The 19,515-nt window shown below is 39.5% G+C and overlaps 1 protein-coding gene across 3 annotated transcripts in view; it reads left to right on the top strand.

Annotated features, from left to right (window-relative positions):
• Positions 1–19,287, top strand: part of etv4 (ETS variant transcription factor 4) — a 34,273-nt gene extending 14,986 nt beyond the window's left edge. For 2 of the 3 annotated variants that reach the window (XM_066664176.1, XM_066664178.1), the window contains exons 5-12: positions 7,938–8,067; positions 8,739–8,960; positions 9,901–10,199; positions 12,868–12,936; positions 13,746–13,793; positions 15,462–15,634; positions 17,103–17,204; positions 18,211–19,287. In XM_066664176.1, coding sequence (XP_066520273.1) covers positions 7,938–8,067; positions 8,739–8,960; positions 9,901–10,199; positions 12,868–12,936; positions 13,746–13,793; positions 15,462–15,634; positions 17,103–17,204; positions 18,211–18,438 — 1,271 coding nt within the window. In that variant the 3' untranslated portion in view covers positions 18,439–19,287. The remainder of the gene's footprint in view (positions 1–7,937; positions 8,068–8,738; positions 8,961–9,900; positions 10,200–12,867; positions 12,937–13,745; positions 13,794–15,461; positions 15,635–17,102; positions 17,205–18,210) is intronic. The other variant, XM_066664177.1, reaches the window with a different exon arrangement.
• The last annotated feature ends 228 nt before the right edge of the window (positions 19,288–19,515 follow it).

Raw genomic sequence — 19,515 nt, 5'->3', positions numbered from 1 at the left:
ACAACTATATCTCCCGAAAAAATTACTTTTACTTAGTGTCTGTTTGAATGGAAATGAATCCAAATGAGCAGTCTCTTTGTTCTACTGAGCACTGTAAAATACAGATTTAGGACTTTTTAGGGTTTTGATTTGATAACGATAAAGGTTTGATAGTGACAGTGATGGTTTGGAAGGTTGGACAGCGTGTACTGATGCAGAGGAAGGGCATGTGTCTTATACATTGCTATAAATTCCACCTGTGATCTGTCATTATTAGGTCCGATTGGATTTGCCCTTCCCTTTTGTTGGGCCTGATCTTTCAGAGATTTTATGCTGACACAGACCAGGTCGTATATTGAAGAACAAATGATGGATCAGTCGATAGTGAGCGTAGATGAAAGACGGAGAAGCAGGTTGAGTGTCTCTATCACAAACTATTATAATAATTAAGGCCTTAACCCGGAATGAAGGAGAGCGTGAGCGCAGTCTCAGTAGAAATGTATTTCTCACGGGCCTGACAGGAACTCAATGGGCACGTGTTATCTCTCTCAGGAGATAAGGAGGCACTTTTTTCCTCCCCCCTCTCTCCAACACATCTCTGAATGGATATCTCTACAGTCAGGTTCATTATATAATTTCTGCAATGAGAGTGAAATCAATACATGCATTAAACATTTAAAGAGGACAGCTATATTGAGAGCAAAAGGATGGGAGGTGGAGAGATTAATTACTGCTTCTACCCCCTCATACACACACAGACACACAAAACACACACACACACACACGCCAACACTGAGTCTCATTCTCTCACACAATATCCATACCTCTCTCACTTACACACACATGCATTCATCACAACACTATCATGTTGCATGAGATTACATCATTCCATAGTGAACTCCTTTTCTGTTTTTTGCTTCTTTCCTCTCATTTATCTTGGTTCAAAGCTATTCTCATGTTCAATTTTATAAATATCAGTGGCATAACTTCAGCAGGGCTGGGGTGGGTTTTTTTTTATTTTGCCACATACTCCCTGAAAGGTCTCATTGCTTAACAACACACACTGTAAGACCAAAAGTTATATACAAACATATACCCTTTCAATATTTCTTTTTAAAGAACAAGTTTTATTATATTCTTTGTTAACCTTTATCATGGTAATAGACCCTAGGAGGCTTTACACTATATGTTGGAACATTTCGGTGTGGATTTGATTCAGATGTGCCATTCAGATACAGTAAAATTAGTTATAACTAATGTTAGAGCGTTAATTCTGGATCACAAATGTCACCCCAACTTATCTCAAAGCTATATAATGCTGCTTCACCACTCCAGAGAACTCAGTTCCAATGTTCCCACACACAGCTTACATAGATGTATCTCCACATTATTCACTATACAGATCATTAATGCTAACATTCAAATACTGCAACATGTTTATTTTCATAACCCAGTTTGAGTTTGCTAAGTAGGAGTCTATCATTGAAATTGTTGTTAAGAGTAAATGCTATTGGGTTGAACCTTGTTCCACAACTTTGTGTTAATGGAAAATTCCATTTTTGTCCAGTTACAAAGAAAAAAAGAGCAAAATACTGTATTTGGACCATTATTTCTTTCTCCTTTTGCTCTTGGGCTCATAAGATCCTAGTTACAGCACTGATTCATGTTGTAATGGTGGAGTCCATTTGAAGTCAGATAATTGTGGAAAATCTCTGTAGCTGTTTGGTCCATTTGAGCTTTGGAAAGGGAATTGAAACTGAATTTGGTGAAATTAATCATAGATCATCTCTCATCACATGAACACTGACTCTCATGCCTGAATCCACACAGCAGCTGTGACATGATACAGATGTTCATTCTTACGAACATGAGTGTGACTCTTATCAGCACTGCTACAAAGAAAGAAACGGCAACATATGTCAACTTACTTTTATCTAAGTATGAATTTGTTTGCAATCAAGCCTTGCAACTTACCGTTCTATAGTGTTATAACACAATATACTATGTTTTTTAGTATTTATTTCAATATATATATCGTTTGGAAATTGCAACTACTGCTAAATACTTCTTTACACAAAGTTGTTAAATGAAATTTTTAGCCTACAATTAATTCACTTACATCAAGTCTGAATGACTTTGCTTACATAGTGCTTACATTTTATATATTTCATTGAGAAACAGTCACCAAAAAGTGAAAGAAAGCTGTTTTAAGAGAAGAACAATTCTGGAAAAAACTGCCCTCTTCACTTTTTTTCTTTCTTCTTCCATATTGACCTGAAGCCCACATGCCTAGCACATGTTTCTATGCCCTGCTGAAATGACAGACCCATTTCTTTCTAAGCTCTGCAACCCAGTCATTTCCCTCATCCTCTCCCTTCACTCGACCGTTCCTCTGATTGTTTTATTGAAGGTGAAGAGTTGCACAGAAAAAGTGGCCCACTAAAACTGAAACCCTTACTGAAACGTTGCAAGATGTCCAGACCCCTGCAGCACTGTCAAAAGCAGGATTGCAACAGAATTTTCCAGTCTAGTGGTTGACTAATGCTTGAGGTATTTATCGAATCCCAGTCTACACAACAACATGAATGAATAATATCTCGCTTTAAAGCTGTTCCTCTGTTCTTCTATTCATAACAGAGGCGTCGCCTTGGCATATTGCAATCCTGCCATTGTAAAAGTGCCTTGATTAGACATGTTGTGACTGCTGTGATTACCACCCGTGACACCTTTGTGCCACTGTGTTCCCAGGCTGATGTATAGCCTTTGACAGCCACCATTTGCAAAAGACTGGGTCAGCTTTAAAAGCAGCATTAAGTGGAATACCAAAAATCAATACCTTCATTTTAACATTTAAAGCCATTCTAGTAAAATTGGAATTCTTGTTATTCTTATTGATTGGTCACTGTTGGGTTTAACAGGCCAATAGGAGGCTGGGTGGATTTCTCTTATGCTATTAGTTTGTCACTGGCCTAATGTATGTTTGAGATTAGATCTAATTACAATAGATCCAATCAAAAACACCTCAGAATGTGGAAAAGGATATTTGCTCACAGCATACTGCTCCTAACACAAAGCTCCAATCCATTATAAACTCTGCTCTGAATTCTATCTTATCGCCTGGGTTTACTTAATCGGTCACTCTTTTTAAACTGTTTCTCTGTAACAAAATACAGCCCACAGTGGTCACATGTGTTTGGACTGTGCTCTCGTGCGGCACTGAGTGTTTATGAGCCCATAATATTGGACCAAAGTCAGGAAATCATTCTACCTGTTACATTATTGAGGAATTGGCCTTGTCCACAGCTGTCGCAAGCTGAAAACCTTCAGGAAGTGATTGTGACATGAATATACAATACTTTAAAACTGTCCAGATCTTCAGGGGTGTTGAGGTTTAGCTCAAAAGCAGAGTGTAAGTGGGGAAATTTATGACCAGTTTAAGACAAAGCATGTGCAGTGAAGTAGTAGATGTTCACAGTCAGCATGCTATATTGCATTCAATGAGTGCCATAGATTTCAGTTAATCTGGTTCTTGTCATTCTGCTGTATCTTATTACATTAAAAAATTCTAATTCTAAGTCCTACATTTTGAAAATATAAATTTTATCCTGTGACCATTGCCTCAAGTCTAAAAATTGAGAAAAGAAACCCTGGATATTATTTACAGTAAATACATTTTCAGCAGTATATTATTACTGTTTTTAGCTATGCTCTGTATTTTTCTTCATTTACATTAATTCTACTGTATGTCATATAGTGTCAAAAATGTTATTTCAGATACCTTAACACGTGCATTTTATGGCACACATGTAATAAATAAGACAGGTTTGCATTCACTAAATTGTTTGTTACTTGTTAGCTAGCATTGTAGCTCTAGTGCCAGATTAAAGAATTTCAGACATTAAACTCATATTGGAAGATTGTCTGCTTTCAGACTTAGAGGTAGAGTGCTAATGTGCTTTTTGGCTAGACCCACACTAAGAGGGCTCCCTGTTGGGATGGTCACTAGCGTCGTTCCTCCTGTCAGACCTGCAGAGACTTTTGAGGATCCCCTGGTGCCTCCATCTGTCACAGCTGGTGGCTGTCTTTTTTGTCTGGGCCAGCAGTGGGGGTATCGAGGTCCTGAGATTTGTTTGTGGTGGGAGTTGACTGAATGGCCCTCTATAATGATCCTCCACTTCCTAAAGCACTCAACCATGACCATCCCCCTTCACCTCCCTGTCCTCTCCTCTGAAGCATGCTATTTACATATGTAAAGTCCAGCTCCTCTGCCCTGGCCTGGCCTGCCTCTTTCGGGTCACTTTGAATGGAGATGCTCTCGTCATTTGTGCACAATGCTACTGCTTTTTCACACGTACGTGTGTTTCTTGAAGAGACGTGCGAATGCTAAGTGATAGCAACATTCACAGTGTTCACTGTTACGTTTACAGCTCAATGATGAAGGCACAAGTGTGGAAATTTGTGCTTTGTAAAGACCACCTGACTGAAAAGGACATTTTATAATAATTAAAAAAGTTAAAAATATACTTTTTAAATAATATTGAATCCAAATATAAATGAATTTAAAGGGTTTCTTATTAAAACTGCATGTACCATTGGTTGACCCATTGTCAAATGTCATTTTTAGTTGATTTTCAAAGAGAAAATAAGTTAACACAAAATAAAGGTGAATTTTTTCTGCACATTTTATGACATGCTTGATATTTATTCAACATACAGAAAAAATATACATATACCTTAAAAAATAACACATTTACATATAAAAGGTCCCCATTTTTCAGTATTATATTTAGCAAATAAGCAGTAACTGTGCTTCTAAATGTGCTGTTTTTTGCCTAGAGGAAGGTTCTTTATTCTGACTCCTTGACTGTGGTAAAATCTCAGAATCTCTTACTTTCAGTTGCAGCACTAATTCTATGTGCGTACTGTGTACAGTGTACGACCAGGAACATCTAAACACTTCACCCAGATGTCACACTCCACATTCAGGTTGATGACCCCTTCTTCCTCTCATATGAGAAACAAAATCTTTGAAATATGAGTGGGCTTGAGGAAAAGTGATGTAACTATGAAATGAATTACATAGAGAGAAGCCAGAAACCGAGAGCTTTGGTCGAATTACCTCAAATAAAAAGAAGCAAAGATGAACACAAAGTACCTTTAGTGTCACATCTCTGTTTACCCTCCTGCCACGGCTCTATAAACTGAGTGTAGGTTTTTACAGCAGGAGGAAATGTCTTGATAATGTTACTTTTTCTCAAGGATTTTCTCCAGCAGCGGCACATGTTCAGTGTAATGACCTAAGGTTCAGCCGTGTTAAAGTGCAGAAGTGTTAAGGTGTATTAGACATTGGGTTTTGTGGCATATGACTGGGGTTGAATAACACAACACCACTTCCCAGTGGAATGAATTAGATTTATAACAAGTGATTTGTTAAGAGAAGAATGGGGTCAGCCAAGGCTTGTTAATTAGAAACAAGTGCCAGCCATGACACACAACAGCTAATCTGGAATATCTTCATAAAAAGCCTCCAGTGAGTTGCCATTTCCCATGACTTTTGATAATGTATTGCACTGAAAATGTAAAAAGTACATTTTAAAAAAAAAGTACAGAGTTAACATCATACTTTCAATTAAACCTGACCTATTCACTCACACACACACACACACACACACATACACACACACACAAATTCTTGTAAGTAGCTGGACAGTGCTATGCCCACAGGCAACAACAAGAGTAGCCTTAAACACACACATAAGAGACTAGGGACAACATTAGCGACTTATCGTCTCCTAATGTGAACAACTAGACCACTTGGGAGCCTCTCCTAAAGCTCTTTAAGTGAACCATGCAGTCTTTTCTGCATTGCCGAAGTACTGATGATACCACAACATTCTCAGAAAACTAATAGTGACCTAATGTAATGTGGTAATGATATCATATCATCACCTCTACTGCAGCATGAAATGGCAATTTTATCAATGGATACTGCACACATTTTACAGGTTTTCCATGTTATACCAAGTAAATAATGCCCTACACCTGGGCAAAAATGATTACAGCCCTGAATAATATTCACCCTTGACTTTAAAGGGTGACTACTGTGAGAGGTTATGTTGATACAGTATTAGCATTCAAATCTGTCAACTCAAAAGAATACTTGCTTGTGCCGACACATTCCAAATGTGTATTTGACTTTGTATATCACCCATACTAAAGTCTTAGACTTTATGGCATGTTTTCATGGTCTGAGTGGATTAAAATGCTTAACTTCTATTGTCTCCTTCTCTGAGAAGTCTGCTTAAATACCAGTTAATCCATTCTGAGCTTTGCACTAAGCCAACACTTCCTCATCACTTTGCCCAGCATGGGAATAAAAGAAGAGTGCCATATAACCCACTCTCAGCTTTCTCTCTCTCTCTCTCTCTCTCTCTCTCCCCCCCTTTCTATGATGCCTGTGGTAGGGCTGTTGCTAGTGCTGCTGTATTACAGTAAGAAGAGGCCTTTTGCCTCTTCCTCTTTCTTCTCAGATAGCGAATATATAATTACCTAGGTTTGGGTTTCAGCCTGTGCCTGTTCAGTCAGGTCTGCGCCCACGACAATCAACACATAAACAGCCATAAACACAGGGCTGGAGCTCAGCTGGAGGAGCACAGCTGCTGCTGTTTACCCTCAGCGGCCCAGAAAAACATCCTGTACCATACAGTCTGTGCGCCGGGCTGCTCCTCTCCAATAATAAACAGCAGCACTGTAGTGCAGACCCAGGCCCAAACGCGCTGGGTGGCTCCTCAGCTACTCCACTACAACTCCACTAAAACTTCCCTCCCTCTGAACACAAGCTGAACTCCCAAAGCCATGGTTCGGCCAAAAAAAAAAAAGGAATTTACAGTGACCCATCAGTGTATCCAATGAGACGAAACATGTTTGGTTATTTCCTCTGTAGCTTGGAGAAATGAAGACACTGTAGCTGAGAAGAAAATGAAAATGGCTGCCAGTTATTATTATTATTATTATTTATTTATTTATTTAGGCAAGAACACCAAAAGAAGACTGAATGTACTGTCTCCCCTTTTAAAACTTTTAATTAGTATAGGATAGATTTTGTTACTAATCATTCTAAAATCTAATCATTCATCCTTAGTTACTGACCAGGGATGAATCATTGTCTAGTGGCCTGGTCAATATTTCACCACTTTGTCTGACAGTATGATTGACTGGTGTATATAAAAAAGGAAATTTAATCTATGATATTTCTGTAGCTTTGTCATGTACATTTGTTAATTTTATAAAGTTTTTTTTAAGACTAATCTGATATACAAGCATATCCTGGACACCATGTGTAGCCAGTCAGCAACATCTGATCTAATAGGAAATTGTCAACATCATTTTTTTGGCAAACCATTGTTTAATGAAAGCACAAAGTGTCTCCTCATTGGAGTTAGCTTTTCTTTGGTTTCAGTGAGTTAATCATGCAATAAGTGAGTGCAACCGTGAAAAATAACTGTATGAAAGAAAACTCAATGGCATACTTTCACAGCGGAACCACGACTGTTAACAAAAGCATGACAGTAGTGTTGTGTGTTTCAGCAGAGTTCTGTGACGACAGTGGATGTTTACGTCTATTTAACCTGTTGAGAGTTTGGGACGTTAATGGTTTTGTTGTGTCTGTGGTAGGAGAGTCAAAACGAATCAATCAATCAGCGAGAGGTGTGTCAGTGCTGTTTTGAATGTCTGCATGCCTGTGTGTGTGTGTGAGTGATGGTAACTCTTTAAGAGGAGTTTGACCGTTTGTATGTGTGTGTCTTAGCTCCTCAGTCTTGTTTTGGTTGGGCAGTCATTGAACTGCTTTGGTATTTTTAGTGCAGACAAAAGTATTTGCCCCTGTGCTCTTGCTTGAAGCCTGAATAGAGTGAGCAGGAATGTGGTTGTATTAATGAACCTGTTTGTCTCTATCGCAGCAGTGGCATTCCACAGCCCGCCGGTGAAGATTAAGAAAGAGCCGCAGAGCCCGGGATCAGACCCCAGCCAGTCATGTAGCCACAAGCAGAGCTTCAACTACCCCAGTGGAGAGCAGTGCCTTTATGCCAGGTCAGCACACAGAGACACTGAGTTCACAGTCACACAGGCCCTAACTGCTTTCAGTGGGCTTACTGTCACACTTTTCACTGAGATTATAATCATGGCCATGAAACATACCATTTAACCAAATTATTATTTCCTGACATTAAAATGACATAATTTGCTGAAGCATTAGTAATGCCTCTGTAAACATTATATGACATCACAATATGTTTAAGTACAATTACAAGTTTTTTTTAATATTGTCTGATGAAAAGCATGTATCTCCAAATTAGCACATTCTTCTGTTCTTCAATGGTCAGCACCCCCACAGGACCATCAGAGAGTATGATTTGGGTGGTTGAACATTCTCAGTGCTGCAGTGACACTGATGTGGTGGTGTGTTGGTTTTAATGGATCAGACACAGCAGTGCTGCCGGAATTTTTAAAGCCCTCAGTGTCACTGTTGTACTGCGAATAGTTCACCAAACAGAAATATCTAGCCAACAGTGTCCTGCCGAAGAAGGTCTAGAGGTCGACCAATGCAAATTGTGCAGCAACAGATCACCTGCTGTCTGTGACTTAGGAATGAGAATGGACAGTGAGCGTAGAAATATGGAGGTGGTCATAATGTTATACATTTGATACATATACATTTGTTATATATTTGTATAAACACACATTTGATTTGTGTCCTACAGTGCCTATGAACAGAAACGAGCAACAGCGACAGCAGCAGCCACAGCAACAGCTACATCTGCAGCAGGATCCAAGAGTTCCTGCCCTGGGACGCCTATGTCACCCATGCAACATTACTCCCCCAAACCCCCGGTGGGCACTCGTCCTGAAACTGGCTACATGAACCCTCCCTCTGCCAGCCAGTCTCACCCCAGCCACAGCCACAGTTACCCCATTAACCACAGGTAACTCTCCTACACAATCTATTCATGTCACCGAACACCACTATAGCTTATCTTACTATTACAAACTTTGTTGCTCAATACAGAGTTCTTTCATTTCTGATATTTGCATGCGTACATTTTCGAAATCATTTACGTCACATGCATGATTCACAAGCAGTCAGTGATATTCTCATGAAAGAGAGAATCATAAAGTTCTCCCTTATATGAGAACTTAAAAACGAGAACTAAAAGAACAGAAAAAGCTTTCTGGGCTGACTCTCATTCAAGGTTTGCTTCACCATGTAGGATCCTATGCAATCATGTGCAATCATTTATTTTAGTAAAAAGAAAGGAGCGCATCTCCTACGAGAAATTTAAATATGACATATTCCTTCAAATGTAGTAATTTCTACTTAAGTGCTACTGTGAACATTCTTGAAAAACATCAACATTTTACATTTTATTGTTTCCCTAGTACTACATTTCATAAGTAAAAAGTCATTAAACATTAACATATATCCATGTGGGTTTTTACTAGAGGATGTACTGAAAATCATCAAAATGTCATTTGACAGGGGTGCCCAAACTTTTGCATATGACTACGTTACATTTGTCCTGGACAGTATTACGTATACAATTTATTAATGATTTAAAATAATTTTATTATTTCTCAGACTTAGAATTGATTGAGAGAGAGAGAGAGAGAGAGAGAGAGAGAGAATTTAGTGTCCACACCGCAGAAAACTTTTCTGAATGTACAGTCTGGATCTTGTTTGTGTTGTGCTGACCACCCCCCCCCCTCCTCCAACACACACACCATTCCTCTCTCTCTCTCTCTCTCTCTCTCTCTCTCTCTCTCATAGTGTCTGGCATATCACCCAATTGCTGTGACTTGCAACCCTCCGACCACCCAGAGAATTGTTTTTCCATATCTTCTAATTTTGCCATTTACCCCTTTTAGTTCCAGGTTTCCCTCGGGGTCAGCAGAAATGGGTCCCCCATTCGGACCCCCGGGTCAGACCCTGCATCGTATGCATCCTGCTCCAGCTGGAGGGGGAGGGGGGCCTGCGGGCGGAGGTGGCGGTTATCATCGGCAGCACTCTGACCCCTGTATGCCCTACCTGCAGCAGAGCTTCAAACAAGAGTTTATGGACCCTCTGTATGAGCGGGCAGCTCACATGGCCGGGCACCATCCTCAGAGGTTCCCTCCCGCCCACATTATGGTCAAGCAGGAGCCCACTGACTACACCTATGAGCCTGGTGAGTGATTTGTTAAATCATGAAAAAAAAAAAAATCATCAATTTAATTTGTTTCAAATTCAACAAAGACGACATTTAAATAATGAACAAATCATCTAAAATACATTTTAATCTAATTTAAATGTTTCAGACTATGCCATGTACAATAATTATAATATGACGACCAATTTCAGAGCCTTTCTATGGTCATGTAACTTACACAAGGCTTTACTGGAAGAAAAGTGCAGAGATGAGGAAGGCTTAAGAGAGTATTACTCATACAGTAATCTGACCGCACTGAAGTCCATTAAAATGATCCTGCCTCTCTTCTCTGCTTCTCGAAGATCAAAAGCTGTGTTTGAGAGCACTACTGTAAACAGTGAATTCAAGGCCACAACAGTTTCCAAAGAATTTCTTTCTTCTTTTTTCTCTCATCTTTTTCATTTTTTTATTTCCCACTTTCTTTTTATCTTACTCTCTTTCCCCTCTCATTCTCTTTCTCTCTCTTCTTATTTTCTTTCTTTCTCTCTCTCTTGCTACATCTGATCTATCTCTTACCCCCTCCTCTTGCTTTGTAGAGTTGTTATTCCTTCCTCCCACACCTCTGACACTTTGTAAAGGTCTCAGCTCAGACTGTACTTCTGAGTCTCTCTCTCTCTCTCTCTCTCTCTCTCTCTCGTCCACTCCCCTTGTGCGGCTGTGTGAAAGGCAGGGAGGCAGAGGAATTTCATTGAGAAAATGGAGGGCACTGGAAAGACTAGAATCCCCGGCGGAGCGCTGGTGGGTGTTGGGTTGCAGCAGCGGCTTCCTTTTTCTGCAAGGCAGATGAACTCATAATGGAAAAATGAGCGTAGCGGTGGTAACCTGAGAGGAGGGGGGGGCTGAGTTTCTGAGTTTGAGGGGAGGGGAGGTGGAGGGACAGGGTGGAGTGGGGTAGCTCAAGAACTGAAGAGGTGGAGGGGTAAGAAGGGCCCAGCCATAGTTTCTAGAGTACAGCACAGGCTCTTACTGTACCATGGTTTGACTGATAGGAGATATAGAGTAACATGACCCTGAGTGAATGTGGCTCATCTGCACAATGTGAAAGATTTCAAGCAGCAGCGGTTTAGTTCCCATTGTTCTTCAGCACAGCCCTACTCTCCTATAGACAAAGCCATTCAGCCACTGAAACCTAGCTTAGCTGGCTCTGTGTTTCATGTGTTTTTTTTACTGATATTGATAGCTCTGAGGAATCCTGATTACAGTGAGAGAAGTTCAGACATGTACGTGATGAAATCTGTCCGAAAAATAGGAAGTTTCTGTTTAGATATGCTGCGCTATCTGAGGTGGAACTCTGTTATGTGTGACTGTTTATCAGTAGATACTTAACCCCTGTCATAGCCAGCTGCTCCACACAGTCATGAGTGTACGACTGCTCAGGAACAGCAGAGAAAGACTTTTCAAGGGCACTACGTAACTGAATTCATTAACTACATTAAAATTTGTCGATACATAATGCCATTACTTTTCCTCCTGTTCCATTTTAAAACTGGTTCCTTTAGTCATATTGGTTCTAGTACTTAAAAATTAATGAGAGAATACTTTGTTAAAGACAAAGCAGTGCTGGATGGACATAGATCAATTCACTTTAAATACATTCTGAAATTCTTAACAATGTTTGGACTCTGCTGATTGTTTTGATTTTCTTTTTTAATACAGCAGAATATGTCCAGTATTTAGGAGACTGTGCGTTTCAAGCAAAACAAACACCTTAATAGCACTGCAGTTAATCACCCAGTCCTCACAGTGATTTTTCAGTCTGCTCATGCTTTAAAAGAAGCTTTAAGCATTTTCCGCTGTCCTCTTTTGACACCATAGAATCAATTGTTGTTCATTTTAAATAATGCTGGTGTTTATTTCATAGATTTATTTTTGTGTGGTTAGCAGGTATCATAAAAATAATTTTTATTTACATGTCCCTGCATTTAAATACCAGTACACTCTCAAAAAAAAAAAAAATTGCAGCACCCTTAGCCTGGGACAAATAAGGAAGCTGTCGTTCATGTTTTAAGTGCTCTGTCTGCTTAAGATAGCATCCATTCAATTTGAAAGTGCAACAGATTTCATGCACAATGTCACGGGCTTTCGCCTCTGTCGTGGTTACATTCAGATGTCACAGTGAGCAGTAGCATGGCTCCCAACTGCGTGAAAGACGTGGCTCACTGCCTCCAAACTGAAAACTCTTTCCCCTGTGGCGACTTATCTACGTCCATGCCACCGCATTCCCCAGGCGTGAGTCACTGCACAGAAGCAAGTCCCAAAACCAGTCCTCCATCTTACAATCTTCCTGGTGTAGGTTCATTCACACAGACAGAGAGCAGCGAGAGTTGGATTGTTTGGAGATTGTATAGGTTTGTTTGAAGCTTGGAATGAAAGCAAGCGCCATTGCAATATGTCACTGTGCTTCTGTTGGTCATGGCTTTGTAATATCACTCTAGACAAGCCTACAACTAACACAACTTTCATATTTTACATTTGAAAAATCATTATTCAAACTGATAACAATCTGAAACAAATTTTTTTGAAAGATTTATTTGCCAAAAATGAAGTTAGCCTTGGAATAGCACAAATTTTCAGATATATTTGGGGATCACAGTCAAACACAAGAGGGATTATTGTTTACAGGCATGTTTTGTGATTTATCCTACAGATGTTCCTGGTTGCACCTCCATGTACCACCACAGTGAGGGCTATCCCAACCCTCAGCACAACAATGAAGGTATAGTTAACAATGGAAACGCAATGTATTTTAGCTGTGTTTTATCACTGACATTAAAAACTATCCATTTATATTTATTTACATATTTTTAAAGTACTAGTAGCAGTTTACATAAAATGTAGTTTACATTGTGTAATCATCTAACAATAAATGAAAATGGCTTTACGTTACATTAGAATACAATCGCCTTCAAACTATTTTTTCTTAACTGTAGTCAGCATCTACTGTAGGTAGAAATAAAATGACAAGAGGTGCACACCTCACACACATCAATCACGGCCTGCTCGGCCTGGCCAGCACTGTGCGGTCATTGGCTAACCAAGCCAGCGGGCCTGTGTTTCCACTGGCACCAGCACTCGTCTCTCTGCTGCCTGAAGAATTCCAGGGTAAATATTACTACTGGAAAAGGCCAGTATTTTTCCTGGAGGGAAGAAAAATAACCCACCTCTTCGCTCACTCTGTTTGTCGCACCATTTTGGGTCATTTCAGTCACAAGCTGGACTCAGCTTCGTAATGAGGGATTAATTACAGAAACTTAGAGTCACTTCCTTCACTGAGAGTCTAGTGTCCTGTATGCTAATGATAATTGTTGTAATTGCTCCACTTTTTTTCCATCATTAAAAAAACAAAATCACCAGTAGTAGAAAAGTTATGAAACTGTACGATTATGTTATTATCTTGCAGACAGTAAAGGTGTGTTTCTAAAAATGACTGTCATTAATATATCAACATGCTCTGTTTGATTAGTTTTTCTCACTGAAAACTTTACTTAAAGCCTACCATGGGAGCTGACCTTGTTCTGTTTCTAGGTTACGTCTTTGAAAACGATTCCCGCGTTGTACCTGAGAAATTTGAAGGTGAGTATTAACTTCAGAGTACTGTACTGTTGTGTACTAATCTCAAACTAGGTCACTGAGATTTGTGTTATCATGAATAGCAATGCAAACCATACAGCAAACACTATGGAAAGTGAAACGCAACTTGCAGCTCACAGTTTGAGACCAAATCACAATAACAAACTAACACAGGATTAAATGCACAACATGCCAATACCTGTCTCAGGCATCAATCATCCATTGTCTGAGGCATCTGAGCAGTCTGGATATTTTTACATAAGATATTTCAGGTTGAGGCTACAGTTTCTGAAGCGTGACAATGGTCCAGGCTCCTCTGACGTGGCAGAGAAGCAGAGCTGCTAGTTCCCATGGTTTGGATGATTGATGAGGTAGCTGGAATAGTTGCAGATCATTTCAACCGGCTGAACTGGAGGAAGCACTTTTTTGAGGTGTCAGTTATCCTGATAAGTTCCCACAGTCTCATTTGGTAAAGCACAGAGTTGTTAATACCAGTCTGATACAGATACGTCATGGGAAAAGTCCAAGGCACAGACATTAGACACAGAACTATGCCGTCTGCTTAATGATAACTACAAGTGTTGAGTATTTTAGGCTTGTCGACTACAATCACCTCTCCTACATATAGGATTGTGTAAAACTGATCAATGCAATATGCTTGTGAGAGCATTATTGCACTTTTATTATATCAGTATATTTTGTATCTTGCCTATATATATATTCACTGATCAGGCCAAAAAATAAAGCCATATTATTATTTCTAAAATTACTGCCCAATTTTTCAGCTCCAGTTGCCATGGAGATGCACTTTCATGTTCTACAATTACTGACTGTACTTCATTTGTTGCTCTTTGTACATTTTAGCCCCCTTTCGTACTGTTCTTTAATTGTCAGGTCCCCCACAGATTATTATTATGGGAGTTGGATAAGCCTCAGCACTGAAGTGATACTACTGTTGTGGTGGTACATTAGTGTGTGTTGCACTAGTATGAGTCAGTCAGACAGTTTTAAAACATGGTGTCCCCACACTGTCCACTATATTCAACACACCTACCTTAATGGTGCAAGTCAGAGACAATTGCTGTTGATGCAAAGTTTGTGTTGTTTGTGTAGTCCTTGTGTAATCTGTGGTCACTGAATGCTACCCACGTGATGCTGATGCCTGAGTTTTTTGGGTTGGTGAACTATTCTCAGTCCAGCAGTGACATTGACTAGTTTAAAAACTAAAAGCAGCACAGCTGTGTCTGATCCACTTGTACAACACGCTAAGACCCCACCACCACGTCAGTGTCACTGCAGCACTGAGAAAGATCCACCACCCATTAATTGATTAATTAACCAGCTAAGTACTGGTCTTGACCATTGAAGAACAGTGTGAAAGAGGGCAAACAATATTTGCTGAGCAACACATGGAATAGTCTATAAATTTAGAAAAACAAAGTGCATCTATGTGGTAAGAGAAGTTGTTAAAATGGACAAAGGAGGTGGCCTTAATTTTATGACTGATTGGTGTGAATGTGTCAACAGGTTAAGCATTTTCTACCTAGTGTTCTTACAGAAAAAAACTGTTAAAACTGGGAATATGGACATGTAATTTTCTACAGGACTCACACCTGACTGTAGATTGCTCAGTACACTTCAGATTAACTGATGGCTTTCTCTTCTGTTTAGGTGAAGTGAAGCAGGAAGGCGGTAACGTGTTTCGTGATGGCGCTCCCTATCAACGGCGTGGTTCACTGCAGCTCTGGCAGTTTCTGGTGGCTCTCCTGGATGATCCTGGCAATGCACACTTCATTGCCTGGACGGGCCGTGGCATGGAGTTCAAACTCATTGAACCAGAAGAGGTGAGCATCTATGAAGCACCTTGGATTCAATGCACATAATTTTAATGTTAGAAAATGATAGTTGCTCAAACATTATGGAAGCATTTAATCAGAAATGTTGAGTGTTAAAAGAATTCATTAAATCCCACTGAATTATTACATATGAAAAGGCTTCAAATATGAGAAAATATCAGTTACACATGTATTTAGAGGAACATTAAACTCTTGAGTACACGAAGAACTGAGCTAAGTCTTGTGTGATCAGCACACTCTTTCTCAGATTCTTCCCACCTACACAAAGACTGCCTCCATTAGCATCTATGCATTATTTACTCCACTTAACAGCAGAGTGAAACAAAATGGAGTACGGCTCCATTACTAAATATTACAACCCTCTACTCCAAGTCAAAGCGAGCTGCTGTGGTCGAGGCACGAATGTTAACTTCCCATTGTCTGTGGTCAGTAGACGGCTAAATAGCATGAGTCAGCAACCCGTCATGCAGAGATGCCTCCATCAGGCCTGCTCCACTGTACTGCATTAATCTTTCATTACCACCAGAGTTTTACTATGGCAATTAGACCTGATAGCGCTCTGACAGATCAAACAAAGGCAGTACCTCTGGGGACAGCTATACACAGCCCTATAATCCGGCCTGAAGTGTAGCCTTTGTTGACAGATAACAATTAAAACTTTAGAGTAACTTTTTAATGATGTACAAAGTGTTCATTAGCAGATGCTTAACTGAGATTGTAATGCAATATTGCAGCAAAGCATAATGGAGAAGCTTTGCTAACTCTAGATGCAGCACCCAAAACTTTGTTACCTTATTTATAACAGAAAAACTGTAAAAAAAAAAAAAAAAAAGACAACCAAACAAACAATTTGGGCTCCATAAAGAGGAACCATGTTAGCGCACAGAATTCTCTTTTCATCCAGCTGAAATTAAAAGGAGCTAACAAAGTGACGCCCCCTAGTGAAGGTCTAAAATCACTGCACATATGAGTGCATGCTGATTTCATTGAAAAGTCATCTAGAGTGCATACTTTCAGCAGGGAAATGCTCTGATGGTCCTGGGTACGCTCTTTATGTATTTAATCAGTTATGTCAGCATGGGCTTCGTGGTCATTTTAAGAGAGAACCAAATGTGTACAGTACTTTGCAAATGACAGAGCCCACTCTCCATTGGCTTTATTTCTGTTCAAATGGCTATTAAATACCACTTAATAATTTTTCACAGTATATTAGACACAAAACAACTAGAATACTAGAACTAGATCATCAAAGTTGGACATCTGAAAGGTGGAGTAGTTTTTTTTCTTTTATGGTCTTGTAATTTGTAAGCAAAAAAATGCAAACATCTACTAAGCCCTAACTTTCTCTGAAAAACTGAAAGCTGATAAGAGAAGTTAAGAGAAATTAAGGCGACAGGTGTACACATTCAATACATTCAATTTGATTCTCATCTCTCCCTGCTTCTCCTTCTTATAGGTGGCTAGGCTTTGGGGGATGCAGAAGAACCGTCCAGCCATGAATTATGACAAACTGAGCCGCTCACTGCGCTACTATTACGAGAAGGGAATTATGCAAAAGGTAATATCACGCCCCAAACAACTCAAATGTAGGCTACTGCAGTTGTACAGAGTAAATTAATAAGAGACCAAGGGCTTATACTAACACTCCGGTTTCAACACCTTTAAGATTTATTTCTCATATTTAACAAAAAAAAAAACTAAATGGTATAGTTTACAAAAATGGAATGTTTAAGTTGTGGAGCTGTGAATTCTGGTCAATTTTTTGTTTAGATGGAAACCTTCAGGCCTGGGATCCCAAAGGCTTGCTGAATTTAGATTATTATTAAATGTTGAAGTGAGCATTACATGAAAGGTATAGTTCAAGAGAGACTTTGAGGCAGTGTTGTTCACATACATGGTGACAGTAAGCAGACATCTGAAGCCTTCATTTTGTGCCTCAGACATTTTTATATGATGAGATTTTTAGATTTTTAAAACTTCAAAATATTAGATGGTTGTTGGACAGTACATTCTTTAAAATAAAGGCACTAAAAGCGTTCCTTGAGTAATGCTGAAGAAGAAGCACTCTGGATTCCATAAGGAGCCATGTTTATTAAAGAGACGTGAGAGTGAAGAATGTTTTAAAGGTTTAAGAATCCATCACTCGCTCTTAAGGTTTTTTACCCATTTATCTTATCAGCAAAAATGTTTTTTATGGAACAAAAATGGTTATTCCATGGCATCACTCAAAGAACCTTTTGTAGCACCATTTTTTTGGTTATTAGACAGTACAAAAATGCATTTCTTTGGTGACATTTCAGTCTCTTAGTGAAGAACTGTCAGTAATGATGAGTATAGTGCATCACTTCACATCAGTCTACATTAAGTCTCAACCATTGAATTATGAGGCTTCTATGAAAAGTGAAGCCTTTTAAATATGGGAAATAAGGCCTGACGCTTCAGGGCTCCTCCTCCAGGATTTCCTCTCCTTTTTTGATTACTGGTTTTGTACAATTATACATTTGTAAGTTTAATATGTGCCCCTATTACCACTGTAACTGATTACACTCTCTTTGTGTGTTCAGGTGGCAGGCGAGCGCTACGTTTACAAATTTGTGTGTGAGCCAGAGGCACTGATCTCGCTGGCCTTCCCAGACAATCAGCGGCCCAGCCTGAAGGCCGAGTTCGAGCGCTACGTGAACGAGGAGGACACAGTGCCGCTGTCCCACCTGGATGAGGGCGTGTCTTACCCCTCCGAACCAGCTGCCACCAACCTGGGCCCTCAGCCCTACTCCAAAGGCTACATGTACTAATGCCACCGACAGCCCCATTACTACCACCCCCTTACTTCCCATGCACCTATTGCACATGCCCAACCCCATCCACTTGTATATAAGGCTATGGTGTTTTTTTTTTTTCCTTGATTTGTTTAAATTAATATCATTAGAGACTCTGCATTCCTCTCACTTCTGAGGCCTATCCAATACAAACACGTGACTGTGGTTCAGCGAGTGGCTTAATAAAGACCCGATATTACTCCTACATGATTTTGAGGCCAGACTGTTCCCCCAATCTGAAATCCTAGTGAATGTTAACTTAAAAGATACTAGTGTGCAAGATATGAAGCTGAGGAGTTTATCTGTGATTTAGTTATGCAACGTGCTGGAAAAGACGCTGATCAACGGGTGAAAAAGGGCTTTTTTTTCTTTTTTTAAACAAATACTTTTAGTATACAAGTATCTAAACAAGCCAAATCTAAGTCCTCTAATATATCAGTTCACAGGTATCTGTACTCACACAACATATGGCAGTAATCAGTGTTCACAAGGACATTTCCACAGTGATCCTGAGGTCCTGGAACAGACACCTCGACACAGATTAGCCTTCCATGATGTAAATATCACTATCACGTGACTACTCCTTCAGCAACCAGTTGGGTGATGTGAGAATCGTAGCTTGACTGATGTGCTGGATCTGCAGTCTAAAGGGGGGCATTTCTCAAAGACGCAGTAACACTATAATCCAAATAACTTGAATAATAATACTATAAATAAATAGTACATTGTTTATCAGTAATCTTCCAGTGTTTGTTTGTTTTTTAACCAAATCACATATTCCTGATGGCAAATCTGCTGTGTTTATGCTGTTTAAATAAACTCTCTTTGGCTTTACAGACACTTCGAGTTCATCTTTGATTTGGGCAAAATCCAGCTTCCAGATTTTTTTTTAACGTCTGCACTCAATGAACCCAGAATCATTCATCGAATGAGTTTAAAAAAAAAATAAATAAATAAAATTAAATAAAAGGGTTTCCAGAGACAAAACTAAATCAGTTAAAGAACCAACCTCTTTGAGTGAAAAAGTTTATTAATCGCAGCACGGAAATGGTC

The sequence above is a fragment of the Hoplias malabaricus genome, chromosome 3 (genome assembly GCF_029633855.1).
Source record: "Hoplias malabaricus isolate fHopMal1 chromosome 3, fHopMal1.hap1, whole genome shotgun sequence".
In the NCBI taxonomy this organism is placed as follows: domain Eukaryota; kingdom Metazoa; phylum Chordata; class Actinopteri; order Characiformes; family Erythrinidae; genus Hoplias; species Hoplias malabaricus.
The sequence above is the reverse complement of the archived record's forward strand: the minus strand, read 5'-3'. Positions and strand labels throughout refer to the sequence as shown.